At 50.4% G+C, this 17,079-nt stretch overlaps 1 protein-coding gene across 1 annotated transcript in view; it reads left to right on the top strand.

Annotated features, from left to right (window-relative positions):
* The window catches only part of FHL3 (four and a half LIM domains 3), a 37,369-nt gene that overhangs the window by 15,124 nt on the left and 5,166 nt on the right, over window positions 1-17,079 (top strand). The window contains exons 2-3 of the mRNA XM_073317582.1: window positions 16,169-16,350; window positions 16,497-16,671. Of these exons, the coding sequence (XP_073173683.1) occupies window positions 16,195-16,350; window positions 16,497-16,671 (331 nt within the window). The 5' untranslated portion in view covers window positions 16,169-16,194. The remainder of the gene's footprint in view (window positions 1-16,168; window positions 16,351-16,496; window positions 16,672-17,079) is intronic.

Here is a 17,079-nt window from a genome sequence, read left to right on the forward strand (position 1 = left end):
CTTGATACCCTCGTAGGACTGGACAAAGCAGCATTAGTTCTTTGGATGCAAATTGAACACGTGATCTGGGTTTCCTAGCAGGCCAAACGAATTCTTCCAGCTGCTACAGATGTGACCAAATAGTTGAGTGCATAGAAAAACAAATATCCCTAAAATATTGCACCCGTGATTAGATATTTATCATTTGACAGTGAAATGTAAATATGGCTTTGGTATTTTGAGTTTATTTACCCAAGCTTCCAGTGTTCCCTAGGAAATCCCGTAACTAAAATGGCTCATAGCTTGTCATCTGGGGAGAACAGTGACTAGTCAGCATCTCCTGTGAGCCCCTTTGAAACTCAGAGTGGGTTTTAGGAATAGTAATTTACTTAACTTGTGAACTAGGCCCAGCTGTTCAGGGCAGAGCCCAGGATCAGTGTTTTAGCTGTAAAGAACTGTTTCCATTCTAGACCCCTACTTTCTGTGGGTTTAAAATGTGGCCATAAAAATACCTTCCAGGCTCAGCACTGGCTCCTGAGGTCTCTGGGAGATGTTTTAAATACAAAATGCAAATGGTAAAAACAATTGGCAGTTTATTCACATAAAAGTATTTTACCCATGTGGGGTGGGTACGGGTGGGTGGGTGAGAGTGAGTGATATTCCGATAACTTTAAAGCAGCCTCAGTTCTGCAGGACCCACGCTCGCAATGTGGATTTCCCTCTCCTGGGTACATTGCAAGTGAAGTGGCTTCTGCTGCGGTGCAGCCACTGGCCGTGGAGCATGCCCTTTCCATACATTCTGCACGGGCAGCAGTGAGGGAGGAGTGTTAACTTCCGAGTTAGAGAGTTTCATGCTATTCTAATGAAACAAAAGAAGTTACACTGAAGTGCAGAAAGACTCCTGAGTTAGGCAAACTTCAACTCACTAAAGCCAAGAAATCCCCCTCTCAGGTTTGCAGTTCTCCCATAACCCATTGTGCTGTTCTTTACACATGTTCTGCAGTCCCTTGGTAGAGTAAGAGGTAGGGGAGTGGCATGGTGCTGAAACTAAAAGCTTGTCTACACGTGAAAGTTAACATCAGTTAAGGTAGGGTGTGAATTTATAGTGCAATAGCTGTTCCTGAATAACTACATGTGTGGACATTTGTTATTCAAGAACAAGAGAACCTTGTTTCTGTTTGGCTTAGCCTGCTTTCAAAGCCCTAACTTTAACAGAAGAAGCTGGAGAAGACATGGTCACATGTGGTCACATATGAAAGACCTGTGGCCCACAGTAACTTAGTTCTATACATGTACGTTCCTCTCTCTTTTATATTCTATTTCTCTTTGTGACAAGGGTTGCCTGTAGTAGAGAGACTCTGGGTTTAGATCTGTAGCATATATACATAGGGGGCTTTAGCAAAGGAGAAAATAGTCTTATAAGCATTTCTTGTGATCTATGCTTACATAATTCCAGCAGGCCTGACTATATAGTGTATTTCTGGAACAGGAAGGATGATGGCCTTATCGTTACAGCATTGGACTGGGACTCAGATCTGGGTTCAATTCCTAGCTTTGTCACTGACTCGCTAGGTTACTAAATCCCTCCATACTTCTGTTTCACAGTCTGTGAAATGGAGACAAAATGCTCCCTGACCTCACAGGAGTGCAGTGAGGATAAGTGTGTCCGTGTTTGTGAAACACTCGGATAGCACCGCGGTGCAAACAGTAATATTATAAAGGGTGGAGAGATTTAAGGTCTGGTTACATGTGGAAGCTGAGCCCCCTTGCACTTACATTCTTGAAGTGCCCTGTGTCTGTATCAGCAGGGAGGTATGTACTTTTCTAGTAGAGGAAACGCTCCTCAACTCAGCCTTCTCTGGAGGTGGCCTCAGGTTTTGGACACTCACCTATGGCCTGATGCTTGGTCCTGGAGGAGTAGAGAGCAGCACTGTTACATTCCTGCATGCCACAATAGCAGATTATTCAGTTTTATAGAACTACAGTGCACCAAGGGCTTCGAAGATCTTCACATTTGTAGTATACTTTTTCTAAAGTCCATCAATTTAACCTGGGTATAGTTCAGTGGCTGACATTAACTCAATGTATGCCTTGGTCCCCAATTCAGAGAGTTCTGGAGTATGCAGAATAACTGTGCACTCACTCAAGAGGTGTAATTAGTCTTGGGTATACAGTACATTGCAAGGAACTCTGACCAAGAGAAGCTACGCTGTGTGTGTATTTTCCAGCCCTACACAAACCTGTCCTGTAAGCCACTGAGAGGTGAGCACTGAGCTTGGATGGACACATCATGCACATCACTCTGAGCAGCTGAGAGGCCCTGGACCACATGTGGGAAATCCCAAATGTGGTTCAATCTATTGAAGAGAATAGACTTGACTTGACCATGCTGCCGCCGGCAGTGATGCAACTAAAGTGAACAGGACCATTGTGGCTTCAGATCTTCAACATGTGAAAGTGAGTTTTGGAAGGGGATGCAGAGCTCTGGTTCTGGACAAGAGTCTCTGGCTCTGCATACCCCTCTTAAGAACCAAGCCCCAGGTAGTGCCTTCTGTTTAAGTAATATAGGGCCTGATCCGGACCCATTGATGTTAGTGGGAGTTTTGCCATTGACCTCAATAGGATGAGGCTCATTAGGTTAGCATGATGATTTTTGTTAGCAATTCCTTTTAGATTAGGGAACCCTTCCTGTTTGCTCTCTCCCTCTTGTCTCCGTGTGCTAGTGAGAGAAGAAAGGGGTTCAGAAATTTAAGTATCGCCAACAAAACCAGAGCCAGGGACTTTGTCTAATGTGGAGACTTTTAGAGGAACTTTAACAAGAGTCCTATCTTCAGCCCCATGTAATGAAACCTGAACCGGGGTAGGAAACGCTGTGTTGATGTCACCCTCTGGTTTCTGATGGGGCTGCTTTGTTTCTGGGCAAGCACTTAAATGTTTTGCTAGTGAAGTGGAGATTTACTGGTGAGCGGTTTTGCTCACAGCACCTGCTGTAACAGATTCCAGTATGAGTCACTGGGAGAGTCAGTCTGTCCGTTGCTCCTTAGGTCATTGTGGCTGTTGGGATTGTGTTGAGTTTTAATCTGATCCATTGCATTCAACAAGCCGACGTAACTTTCTGCTACAGTTAGAGTATTGGCCTGGCTGAGTTATTGTTATTGTGGATGGCTTGCCACAAATACCCTATTCAGCTAGCGTGTTCTCTGTTTGATGGGGAGAGCAGAGGGCTGGTTATTAGCATGCTGGGATCTCCATTACTCCCCTTGTTGTTGAACTGGAGGCCCTGATCCTACAAACATGCGAGCAAACAAATAAACTTGGAAACTTTTTAACTGTAACCAAAGTGCCTTGCTCTGTGGCTGTTCTCCCCTGGCTGTTGCACCATGTGCCTTGCCATGAACAGAGGAGGTTGTTGTCATTTTCAGTGAGTGAGCATGGCACATCTTCTTTACAAATAAGAAAAAGATCATTTCTTCACCGCACAGGGTGTGAACCCTTCCTGGCCTTTACCTTGAGGACATAGCGAGCTGGCTGTCTCCTAGTTAAAATGCTGCCCTACACATATCCCATTGTCCTGGAAAGTAAATCTGTTTCATGCAGAATTCCCTTGCTGCTTTTTACAGCTACCCCTTTACGGCTCAGTAAACACCAGGTCTGTACCGTTGGTGAGAATGTAGTGCAGGAAACAGGCAGCAGACGTGGGTCTGTTTTTCTGTTTTCATAGCTCTGCAGGGCACTTTAAAGAGAGATGAGAACTTGGCCCCTGCACCAAAAATCTCGGAAAGAGATGAAGAGTCAGTGCTAGATGCTGCTTGTTGCCCAGACACAAACGCTTTCCGTGGCTGTGGTGGCAGGTAGCTCTCGTTCTGTGAGGCCATGCAGCATTTGGACTGCGGAGATTTGAATTCCAACTCCTTACTGTTAAGTGCGGGCACCTGGATATTTGTGTCCATAGTGGCTGTTTGTGTAGTTTTGCCTCTCGAGTTGGCAAAAAGCTTTTTTACCCCCCTGGCTACAGATGCCGAAGTCTCCAGCTCTGGAGAGGTGCCGCAGCAGCGTCAAAGCAGTTGTGCAAGAAGTGACGTGCTTTCCACTTCTCCTTCTCAGAAATAGCTCTGAGCAGCGTTTCTCCAAAAGAAATCTCGATAGCAAAAGCTCTTTTGCCTTGAGTCATGGATGATTTCTCATTTAAAATGCTCAGTATTTGAGACTAAATTTTAAAAAAATAGCACAAAGGAGAAGTGTTGCCACAAAGGGGACTGATTTTTCAAGCAGCTCAGGTCTGTCCTGTAAGCATAATTGATGCCGGACGACTCTGCATCCAGCTCTCCCTGTCTGGATAGTGTCAGCCTTGCAGATGTAAACTCATTTCAGCTCTGCTTTGGCAGTGTACAAGTGAAGTAAAGAAATTATCTCCCTGCTTCCCGTGCTCCCCTGGCTGTCTCCACTCAGTAGTTTCCTGACCTGCTGCAAAGCTGAGCAATCCTGCCCTTGGAGCGTGTTACCTTTTTGCAGGAGGGCAGCAGCCAGAAACTCTGCAGCTGGCACGTGCTGTGACTCTCAGGCAACAGATGGTCTAAATTTTGGTTCAGACCACAAGAAGCCATTTATTGGGATGGTAACCTGAGCCTACTTCCCTTCCCAGGACTTGATACTTCACCAGAATTAGAAGCTGCAGGCATACTGGGGTTACAGAGCTGTAATTTCCTTTGCTTGTGAGGGACGCTAGCAGCTGGAATACATGCTTTCAGCAGAGACCTCCTTTACTCTTTAAGGGGGCCTCAATGAAAAGAGCTAGTACAGAGCCAGAGACCTGCAGTTACCAGCCAAATGGCAGCAGAGACCTGCCGGTGGGTTAAAGTTTGGATGGAAGGCTGGTGTGCTTGAACACAAGCGTCCTCTGACCTCTCTCCTTAGAGACTGTATCTTGGAAAACTAGCTACTGACCGTGTTGCTGCCAAGATTGTGCTATACCCAGCAATGTGCATGGGACAGCACCAGTGGGTCCTGGGATGGGAGCAAGTGCCTTGAAAAGTGTTCTCCTCGCTCTGTGTACAGGGGGGTTATGGTAAAAATGAACATTTGTGTTCTCCAGCTGAGGGAAGCCCCGAGGCTGTGTGCGCCCAATTTTAAAGTGCAGTCCAACACAGCCAGGCACACGCTACATAAGCATTAGAGCAGGTGACCAGTCAGGAACCAGATGTGTTAAGGATGCCCAAGCTCTCATGACAGAAGAGACCTTGGTCTCTCTGGAAGCTTCTTGCAGACCTTGGGAATGTGATGTGGTGAATGTCATGGTGCAAATCAGCTGTTTCTCACAGCCGTGCTGCAGTGAGTTACGTCCGTAGTTACCAAAGCCACCTGGATCCTGCCCTCAGCAGTGTGTGTGCCCCGCTGGAGAGGGGGGGTGGGTGGGGGTTTAATTTTGCTCCTGGTATTGCAGCAGAGATGCTTCAAGAGCCAGGGCTGGACCTGGGACAGTTTGTAAGGCGCAGAAATGTTTAGAATCAGCTGATGGAGGAGTTGTATGAAAGCTGGTCACATTTTGACTGCTCCTTGCAGAAGCTAACAGCAAACTATCTAACTGGTAGTCTTAGGCCCCTGTTCCTTTCTTGTCCTATTCTATGCTGGTTCTCTTCCATCGTCTTGAAATCTGGCTCTGAAATGAAGAAACTTCTTTCCTGGTTGGCTTAATGAATGGTACTAACATTTATTTGGGGGGGGGGGGGCGGAAGTCCTCCAGGCAGGGCTCTGTGCAGTAGCTGTGAGGGAGCCGGTTAGCTGCGGATGGAGACAGCTGTTCTGGAAGGGAACCTAAGGTTGTCTGACTTGGCCTGGGTGGATCTTTGACGCTTACCCCATCATTTAGGCACTTCAGACAGTTAGGCAAAGTTTCACCATGGGTTTCTTGGAAGAGAAAGCAAGGCAGAGCTCACCTTTTCTAGAAGCATGTGCAATCCTCTAGCCAGAGGGGAAGTACCCCGAAGACTGGAATTTTTGACGTCCTTGTTACCATAATGAAACCGAAGCTCAGTGCCGTCTGTTAGATGGGTGACTAGTGTGCATGGGAAAAAGGAGCTGGAGCTCAGAGAGCAATCGTGTGCTTGGGTGCTTGCCTTCCTACTTTAGAGCATTGACACGAACAGGCTTTTCCCTGAACTGCGACCCCAACCCCTCTCTCTGATAAAACAATCAAACCAGGGTCCCAGTTGCTGTCCCTAAAACTTGGCTGTAGCACCTCTCTTTCGTAGTCTGCTCTCGGGCCCCCCACAGCAACGATTGCAGATGCTGCCTCTTCAGTAACCTACACGTTCCTTTGTAGTAAATTTGCTCAGTGCAGCCTGTCATTAGGCAAGACACCTCTCTTGCAGACCAGTATTGCGGGTAAAGGAAATGCAGCTCTGCAGCTCGACTCTGGTTCTCTCATCTCCTCCCAGCCCTTCTCTGCTCTAAATAATAATCTAAGGAGGAGTTTGAGGCAGAATCTCCTCTGGTGAATTCTGGGGCCATGGATTTCTTAGCAGTCTGGTAAGGTGGATGTTATTTTGTTAGGAGGAGAGTTCTAATGTGTCGATCTCACTCCTGTGCTCCTGGATCTCCTCCTTCAGTGAAATGGTCCATTTGACTCGTGACAGATCCAAGCTTCTCAAACACTTCCAATCCTCAGCTTCCTTTGAATGCACAAAATGTGCTTATTTATTACCCCAACTGACTCAACTTTGTATTTGTTTTTAAGCAAGATTAATGGCCAATCTCTTGAGCAAAGCTCTGGTTGTGCGTGGTTTTCACGTCAGTGCACCAACACAGGAAGGTAGTTTGTAGTTCTGAATGCATGTTAATAACTGGGCATTTATTAACTACGCCTTGAGTCCAGCCTTCTCCTCAGGAAGGGATGGCTTTGTTCAGATCCTGATGGTGTTTGCACGAAGATGTGTAAGTCCATATGGATTTATTGATGTTAGGGCTGTTGATTAATCACAGTTAACTCATGTGATTAACTAAAAAAAATTAATTGTGATTAATAGCAGTTTTGATCACACTGTTAAACAATAGAATACCAATTGAAATGTATTACATATTTTGGATGTTTTCTACATTTTCATATATATTGTATTCTGTGTTGTAATTGAAATCAAAGTGTATATTATTTTTGATTACAAATATTTGCACTGTAAAAATGATAAACAAAAGAAATGGTATTTTTCAATTTTTCAAAAACGTGACCTGTTTTTTGGGAAACACACTTTGTATCTGGCGTGTGAAAAGAAAACTAAACTTCCGCTTGCAGTAAGGTGCAAGACTCTCTAAAGAGGGGCAGGCCGACTGGCCTTGGAGCTAGAGCACTGGGTTGGGACTTGGGAGATCTGGCTTCTGTTCTTGGTTTTGCCACAGACTCCTTGTGTGACCTTGAGAAAGTGTCTTCAGCTCTCCACACGTCAGCTCCCTGTCCGTCAAAGGGGGATGGTATCCTTCCCCCATCTGCCTCGTCTATTCCGACTGTGCCTGGTTTGAGGCCTTGTAAGACGTGGTCTGTGTAGAGCGCTGAGCACAATGGAGCCCCGGTCTCTGGCTGGCCCTCGGCGCTCTTGTAATACAAATAACAATCTCGCCCTTTGCCCCCACCCTGTCTAGGAAGTTGCACCGAGATCCTGTCGAGTTCAACGCACCTGTCTTTAGCTGGTGTCCTTCCTGCGCTCTTCTGCTGTAACCAGCTGATGCTGTACATGGAGAGATGTGCTGTATAAACCCGTATGCACCATCACATGGCTTGGGGTGACACCTGGGCTACCTGAGGCCAGCAGCGCGTGTGCAGCATGATCAGGCTCGGTGACGTTCGTGCAGATGCTGACCTCAGAGCTGCCTGCCCCTTTCCTAGGGTTGGTTCAGCCCCAGCAGTGTTGCAGTCTTGGGACAGTGCAGTGTCTTTCTGTTGAAGTTTTTAAGGGATTCAGAATTGAGAGCCATTTTTAGGACATTTCCAGGCATATACGTTGGTACAGGAACCTGGGAGCTTAAGGGATATAGGGTCAGAAATCACTGGTCCCTTCACGGTCTCTCTAGTACAGCAAGGTGTATCTTTCACTTGCCGAGACTTACTCTGAATGTGAGGAAATTCTCTGTTCACCTGCCGAGTGTGCCTTAAAATCTGGTGACAATCGGGTGCTCCCCTGTGACTTAGTGAACAATTCAAACAATCTCTGCTATTTCCTGTGCTTGCAGCCGTGGTCATCTCCATGTGTGCTCGGCCAAGCAAGTCCAGGGCTGCGAGAGTGCCGCTTTTTCAGCGCAGAGTTCTCAAACGGCACAGCGTTTCCTTATCGAAATCGGCTGTGCCCAGCGCTGGGCAAGGCTGCTCTGAACTCACGCGAGGTTCAGTGGGAACAGCTGCTGCATTATAGGACTCTGGGTGGGCTCCAGCACACATGGCACTTGTGTAAGGTGAACATGTTCTGGCACTTTCCCACTGCTGCCAGCTTTGGTGCATCCCCACAGGTGAGAGAGGAGAGGGGTACGCAGGCTGCCAGCTTCCTGACTCTGCTCCTTCAGTTCCCTCCTGTCAGCGGGCCGCCACCTGGCCACTGCTTTGAGGGAATGCAAAAGACGCAAAATAAAACTCAGGTCCTCCCCATGTCTTTGCGGGACTAACTGCAGCTGTGTGCACGGATGGGGCTGGGAGAGCGAGTCCCAGGGCCTGTGGGGACAAAGTACCCCTGGAAGTGCATGCCTGGGAATGATGCACTGAGGTTTCCCCCCACCCCATGACTTGCCCTTCATGCTCGGAATTGCAAAGCGCTCCTCAGCGTGTCAGGCACAGGCTGGCAAGGAGGTTTGAAGGTGAAATCTAAAGGCAGGAAGTGACTCAGCGGCTCCAGGAGCAGGAGGGTAAAGTCTTGATGTAATGCAGCTCCCTGACAGCGCTGTGTGAGAGCCAGGGCTGGCTCAGTCATCCTGATGAAATTCCCTTACCTGTGCCTTTCTGGCTGACTGCCCCTCCGCTCTCCTGAAAGCAGGGCTTGGTGAGCCCAGGCTGGGGAGGGTGTTCCCACCGCAGCGCCAGCACCAAGCCCACCCCTGTTCCTGGGGACTCGGGAATGGGGCAAGAACCCACTCATTTCCCAGCCTGCCCGCACGCTGCTCCAGGCCTGCTCAGCCTGCAGGGCTGGCTCCTGGCAAGCACCCCACCTCAGGGCCCTAGTCAGAAGCTGAAGGGCGCTGGGGCGGTGGAACAGTGTCCAGAACAAGTGCCGGTGAAGTTAGAAGCCAAACGAAGGCTCTGAAGATAGAGGCAGAGGCACAAATGAGCCTCGTAGGGAACCAAACACAGTGCTCTTGGGAACTGCGACCTTGGCCTGAGATCCTGCTTGGCCTTTGTCAGGGCTCTTGGTGGGCTGCAGCATTAGCACAAGGGAGCTGCAGAAACCGTGATATTGATTTAAAATCTTCCCAGCCTCACCATGAGGGGTCAGAGCTGCTCCTTACCCCAAGCAGCAGCTGCTCTTCGTCCTGGAGGCGGAAATCTGCTGGCAGGGACAGTTGCACGCAGACCCAGCGGTTGTGGTGCTTCTGCAAAGCTAACTGGGGGAAACTATTTTCTCTTCCCCGTGCTGGTCTGGCGTCCCTGGGCCCTGTCTCACCTACACAGACTCATCCTTATTTGGGAAATTGCTCGCCCTCCCTGCCTGGCTGCATTTCCTCTCCTGCTCATTTGTTTAGAAGTAAATTACGCAAACCCGGTTCAGGTAACTCGGGGCAGATTAGAATAGATGGAACCTGAAACATGAGCAAAGGCAGGTCTATTCCTGTATCCCGGAAAGAGGAACATGTTCCTAGGAATAGCTGCGTGGGCTGCTACAGGATGGCTTCTGTACGGCAGCTGGTTCTGGACCTGATAACAGTCTACGGTGGGGAGTTTCACAAGGTTATTGGCTTTCTTTTGTAAGTGAAATCTCTGGCTGCAGGAGTTCATTGTGTTCTCAACAGTTTGATTAAAATATGGCTGGTTACACATTGCAGAAAGCCACACAGTGGCTGTACCTTCTCCTGTGAGCTCACCCGTTTGCCTCTGTATAGACCCTGGCATGAACATAGCAATCTTCTGGGACTGTTGCTAAGCCACCTGCAGGTCACAACAGACAGTGACACTGGGGTGGTGTTACATGGGTGTTACTCTAATTAGAAAGTGGTCTCTACTGTGCATCATCTGCGGCTTGCTGACCTTTCTGGTACACTATCCTGTTCCAAGCTCTGTTCCAAGCTGGCCATGCTTGTGGCCCATGTTTTTCGGAAGGTTATTTGCAAGGCGAGGCTGGGGGCCACTCAAGAGTCTGTGTTCCCAAAGGTGTTTGGTCTGGCACTCCATGGTACTGGTGTGCAAGGGAGGGAGGAAAGCCAGCTGTCCCCATGAGGAGGACAATGTTTGCCAGGTGGAAAGGCACAGCTCATAATAAAAATAAACTTTTATTGTCACAAGTGACTAAAACCCTGACTGATTTGGCTGTCTCTGTGTGCTGAGTGGTTAGCTTTTGTCTAGTGCATTTCAGGTGTGACCTGTAGAGAGCTGGGTTCTCCTAGTTCAGTGGCAGGTGTATTGCATGGGTCTCACTTGGGGCCACAGTGTTTGCAGACTCTGCTAATCCTGGAGCCTGGGGCACTGGTGCAGGAAGCAGCCACCAGCCTGTAGGTTCCTTTTTTTGTTTACTTTTAATGTAGTAAAAGATTGAATGTGTGTGTCAGCTGTACTAGAGATTCCTGCCAAGCAGAGGCCGCAGCTGCAGTTCTCTGGCTGTAGCCGGGTGTAGTGGGGTGACGGTACACCCAGGAAAGGTGTAAATCCAAAGCAGGAGGCCAGCATCCAAGGTAGTGAGGCATGTCCCAGTCTGCAACTGACGGGAGTGGTCAGCCCGCAGGGTGCCTCTCGGTAGCATAGCGACAGGTGCATTTATAACCACCATCTTGGCACTAGCTGGTGTTGCCCGGGTGGAGAGGGCTGGAGTCGTGGGAGGTGGAGGGGCTGTGCATACATGACAGGCAGCAGGGATGGGATGGGGTGGGGTGGGGAGGGTAACTTGTCACTGACCACATCCTGTCACCACATTGCCCCTGAGTCTGAGCAGCACTGGTAACCTGTTAATGAGGGCAGAGGGAGTCTCTCCTTCTGGAATGTAATAGGGCTGAAAGCAATGAAAATGACTCTACACGGCCACTCTGCAACATGCATGCAGGTGGGCTCCCTACAGAAGGGTTAACCCAGCCCCTGGCTCCGTAGAGCATAGCTCCTGTTCTCTGCTACGTTCGGTGGCTTTGTCTTGACTAGGCTCTCCCCTTAACCAGCTGAGCGCATGTTTAAAGTCTGTCCTGGCTACACTTGGCTTTCAGAACCTGTTACTTAGCACACGCCTACAGCACACTTCTAAATCCTACTCTAGACCAACCCCTTTAAAAATGTTTTTACAAATCCATCTTTTCTCCTAGCCTGGAAAGCGCTGAGTTCCTCCCCCCATTGCAGTGAGTGTTTCTTGCCTGTGCTCACGTATTCGTAGAGTCCAAGGCCAGAAGGGACAATCTCGTCTGACCTGCATAGCACAGGCCTGAGAACTTCCCTAAATCATTCCCAGAGCAGAGCTTTTAGAAAAGTACCCAGTCTTGATTTTAAAATTGTTAGTGACGGAGAATCCACCGTGACCCTTGGCAAATTGTTCCAGTGGTTAATTACCCTCACTTTAAAATGTACCCTGACTTCCAGTCTGAAGTTGTCTAGCTTCAACTCCCAGCATTGGATGGTGGTAGACCTGCTGCTGCTAGACTGAATAGCCCGTTATCAAAAATTTGTTCCCCGTGTAGATACTTAGAGACTGGGATCAAGTCATCCCTTGCCCTTCTCTTAAGCTAAATGGATTGAGCGCCTTGTGTCTGTCACTATAAGGCAGGTTTTCTAATCCTGAATCCTTTCCAGTTTATCAACATCCTTCGTGAATTGTGGACACCAGAACTGACACAGGATTCCAGCAGCCATCGCACCAGTGCCAAATAACGGCTCTGCTCCGACCTGAGACTCCCCTCTTTATGCATCCCAGGTTCACATTAGCCCTTTAGGCCACAGCGTCACACTGGGAGTTTGTGCAGCTGCCTATCCACCCCCACCCCGGATCTTTTCCGGAGTCCCTGCTCCCAGGACAGAGTCCCGCACAGTGTAAGGATGGCCGACGTTCTCTGTTCATAGACATACACATTTACATTTAGCCAAATTAAAGCAGTGTTTGTGCCCTGCTCACCAAGCGATCCAGCTCACTCTGGATCAGTGACCTGCCCTCTTCGTTATTTACCACTCCCCCAATTTTTTTGTCATTTGCAAACTTGATCAGTGATGATTTTAAATTTTTTTATCTTATGTTTTTTATGCTGAGCTGCTTCCTGCTCCTTTTTCTTTGTTTCATCCTTCTGTTCTCCATGCTCTTGGGCTCTCCTGGCTAGTGCAGCCCCAGTGTTTGCTTTGGCATCCTCATGTGTTTAACACCTCTGTCCTACTCTGTGTGTGAGACCCAGAACAAAGGGAGAAAACAGCTTATCTAACACACACACACCCCTGAGCAAACTTCCCAGGCTCATTATCTGCTGCTCTCCCCTCCCTGGAACGGGCAGCATGTGTCCCTACACAGCCAGGCCGTGGTCTGTGCCTGCAGACAGCCCTGGGCTCGCTGTCCTGCTGCCATGCAAACCTGGATTTGTGCTGGAAATGGCCCACCTGATGATCACTTTAGATAAGCTATTACCAGCAGGACAGTGGGGTGGGAGTAGGTATTGTTTCATATTCTCTGTGTATATATAAAGCCTGCTGCAGTTTCCACGATATGCATCTGAGGAAGTGAGCTGTAGCTCACGAAAGCTTATGCTCTAATAAATTGGTTAGTCTCTAAGGTGCCACAAGTCCTCCTTTTCTTTTTGCGAATACAGACTAACACGGCTGTTCCTCTGAACTCTGTGGTCTGTTCAACCTGGAGAATAAGCGAGTTTAGCTCCAAGCTGACACCCTTTTAGCAGCACACTCTGCCTTGCAAGACAGCTGTGCGGCAGACATAGGTGGACGGACGGATGGATTCTGGGAAGCAGTAACCGCCAAGGGGGGGGGGGGGAAGTCGTGTAGGAAATGCAACAGCAATTGGCTAGCCAGCAATGACATGGATGGGGACGAGGGTCTTGCCACTGGATGCAGTTCAGAGGGATGCTTATAACAACCTCCCTCATAGGGAGTCAGCAAGATCTGCACCCGGGGCCTTCAATATTGCAGCACAGGTACCGGTAGTAGGCTGTTACCCTCTAGTAAACTAGCTGCTGGAGGTGGATGTGACATGCTCTGCCAGTGGGTGACGTGTATATTACAGATCGGGACAGCGCTTTGAGCTGGTTGTTCAAGTACCATTTTCAAAGGGCTTGTGCAGTTTGTATCTCTCCCTCTCCCCAGCACTCTTCCTATGCGCCTGCAAAGAATGTGGTGTCGGGTCCCACCTGGGGGCTTTGTCTACATTAAGGATTTTTGCACTGGTGTAGCTTTGCTGGTGCATGCCAGCCCCCAGTGGAGATGCACTGTGGTCTGAACTGGGTCAAGTGGCACTGTCTGAGCCCTCCCTTATACCAGTGCAGTGCATTTACCCAGGGGTTTGCACTGGTGTACCTATTCCTGTGCAAAATCGGTAATGCAGGCAGGCCCTTAGTGGCATTCTCCGCTGGCAACCGTCTCCAGTGTGGTTCAGGGAGAAGGGGATTGGGCAGGAAACAGCCTGAGTTGAGAGGCTGCCAAATGAGAGACAGTATTTGAGACTGAAATGTCCCTGTCCTGGAACTATTTTTTTTTTTTTGAGAGACCTGTTCTTGGTTTTGATCACAATGTTGGCTCAGCTGCAGCGGAGAGACGGAGTTTGATTTGGCAAATCACACTTCAACACAGAAACACATTGTCCTGGAGCTGAGATCCTACCAGTCTGGTTTCTCCTGTCATCTCTGAGGACTTTACAGTATTGTATGGGGGGGGTTCCCTATTGTCACCCCTTTGAGTCCCTCTCTCTGAGGTGTATGGGGGGGAGCAACAGACCCTTCTCTCAGGTGAAGGGATGAATTCACCCTGGGAAGCAAAGTCCAGCAAGGCAGCATGAGTCCGTGCTGTGCGCCTCGAGGGGGGCTGGACGTGTTGCCCAGCGCACAGGCGTGACTCGCGTTGTATGTTGGGAAACAAGTGGCAGGGCCCTCTCCAAAGGCCGGGGGCCCAGGCTGCTTCCTTCATCTTCTGCAGTCCCTGGGCTGCAGCACTTCTAAACATGAACCTTCCTGGCTCAGAGTCCTCACGTGGAGCAAACCTTTGGGGGCAGGGGCCGTTCTCCCCAGGTGGCCCCCGTCAGAGCAGCTCAGGAAATGTTTCATTCTCCCAGACGCACACTGATGATGCTCACTGTGAACCTGAGGGCCTGGCCTGGCCGCCCGGGTATTTTTAGCAGGTATTGGAGACTAATGGGGAGTTGCACAGCCGGTGTCTTGGAGCTAGTCATTCCTGCTGCCATAAACTCACTTGCCGCAGGATGCAGCTGCAGGGGGGCGGGGTGTGTGGGGTGTGGACGGGCGATGGGCAGAGCAGGTCCCTTAGTAGCTCTGCTGCTGGCTGCCACTCAGCCCAAGCTGGCAAGGCTGGCATTCAGCGAGGGCTCCATGTGTAAATCTCCCCACACCCCTCAGCCATGTGCGGGAGACCCCACTGCTGCTGTGGTAGGAAGGGGGTCAGAAGAACAAGCAGGAGCTGGGGGGATGCAGCTGGTTAATGAGCGGGTCTGAGAAGGGACTTTGTTCCCATCTGTCTGTCACGTAGCTAGGCAGGCAGCAGCGCTCTCTCTGCATGCAGGACAACAGCTGGGAAGCCTAATCCCAGGCCCATGAATAGCCCTGATGACTCATGCTGTGCAAGCCAGAGCAGACCTTCCCCAGCCCTGCAGGGCTTCAGCCCAGCATCAGGAAGGCAACTGCCCACAGCTTAGGCAGACAACACCGAGAGATGCAGAGGAACTTGCGACTGTTCCCCTGTCCTGTTCTGGGATTTATCCCTCAATGCCTGTAATAACTCTTCTGATCCCCTGGGTTCGTAAAGAGGATTGCAAAGCCTGGCTCTCTGCAGCTAAATGTCTCTGGTATAAACACCATATGAGGCTTGTCTACACTTGAAAATTAATTCGGATTAAGGCTGGGTGTAAGTTTGTAGCTATTCTGGAATAACTCCAGGTGTAGACAAACCCTATACCTTGGAGAGAAATAGGGCCAGTAACAGTTCTCGTAAACCAGCTTCTCCTGAAGCAAAGCCAGAGAATGTGTTTCGTGCTTTCACTTGTGAAAACATGCACATGCACCAAAAGGCTTGTACTTTGGAAATACGCTCCCAGGGAGGATCCTGGGGATGTGGCTTTGATTAGAAATGTCTTTGTACTGGCCAAATGACTGGGCACCTGACTCATGCTCGATGCTCCCCTGTTCGTCTGCTTTAGAGCATTTGGAAGCTTCAAAGCTTGGGATGTTAGAAACTAGCTCAGGCAAAGCACTCGAAGATGTGGTGCAGGAACCAGCCCCATCCTAGGCTTTGGGCGGGAGGCCAATCGCTGTGTTTGGGTCTGTGAGAGGGATGCCTGTTTCTCCCTCTGTTGGGCTCATGCACGCACCCACCCAACTGGTCACGCACTTCAGTCCAAAAACATTTTTACACACAAAATCGTTTCCGTTTTTTGTTAATCTTCTCGGGTGTTGCATGGTGTACTGAGGATTGCAGCCAGGAGCCCGCGACCCTGCGTCATCCAGCGACCGGCTCAGTCACTCGTTCCCTGTCAGGCTCTCTCCATGCGGGGCCTGGTGACTGGTGTATGCATGTTCTGATGGCTGGCTCTGCTTTACGTGCAAGCAGAAGGTGCGCTCGACACCATACCAGACCATTTCTGGAAACACAGATCGTGTTGTCCATGAGCAGGAGCAGTGTTCGTGCCCCATGCTGGCTGTGTACGGCCAGGCTTCGTTCTGTGCAAGGCTGCCTGACACAGGTAGCAGCCTGGGCATGTGGCCCGTGTCTGCCCCTCGCCTCTGGAGGTGGCGGGGGAGTTACAGGGAGGCTCAGCCCTTTGCACCGCTGCGGTTCTGAGCAGATCCTAACCTATGGGGTTTCCCCGGACAGGTGTGGGAGGCTCTCGAGTTGGCACCATGACGGAAGGTTTCGACTGCGATAACTGCAAGGAGTCCCTGTATGGACGGAAGTACATCCAGATGGACATGGGTCCCTACTGCATCCCCTGCTACGATGCCCATTTCGCTAACACCTGCGAGGAGTGCAAGGAGCTGATTGGCCACGACTGCAGGGTGAGTGAGGGGCTGGGGGCTGCGCCCAAGTGGGGCCTGCCCCATACCCCCCCCCCCGTGAGCAAGTGAGGGGCTGGGGGCTGCACCCAAGTGGGGTCTGCCCCCCACCTGCCGTGGGCGAGTGACACCCCCGCTCTCTCTCCCAGGAGCTGTACTACGAGGATCGCCATTACCACGAGCACTGTTTCCGGTGCTTCCGCTGCGACCGCTCTCTGGCCGACGAGCCTTTCACCTGCCAGGACGAGGAGCTGCTGTGCAACGACTGCTACTGCAGCGAGTTCTCCTCCAAGTGCGTCGCATGTGAGAAGACCGTCATGCCAGGTACAGGCTCTGGGCCGGGGGTTGTTGGCAGGAGACGGAGCCTCCCCTGGGCCTTGGCAGGCTCTGCTGGGCCAGCAGCTGCCCTCCTGTCATCCCAGCCGAGGGCAGTGCCCTGGGGGTGCCGGGCAAGGGCCCAGGGACATGCCGTACCTGTACAGAGAGGCCTGGTGCCAGCTCCCCTCGGCTGAGCAGACATGAGGCCCTTATCGGGGACCCAGAACTGTGGTCTCCCCTGCAGCCCTTGTCTGTGGCCTCTGTGTTGGGGAAGGGCCATGGAGGAGGAGGAGGAGAATGTGGGGAGGCAGCTCCAGAGGCTCTGGAGCATCCTCTGCCCTGTCTCTGGGGGTCCAGGAAGTCACTGGCTAAAGGCTGATGGAGACCCAGCCTTTGGGGGGGCTGGGGCTGTGC

This window comes from Lepidochelys kempii, chromosome 19 (assembly GCF_965140265.1).
Source record: "Lepidochelys kempii isolate rLepKem1 chromosome 19, rLepKem1.hap2, whole genome shotgun sequence".
In the NCBI taxonomy this organism is placed as follows: Eukaryota; Metazoa; Chordata; order Testudines; family Cheloniidae; genus Lepidochelys; species Lepidochelys kempii.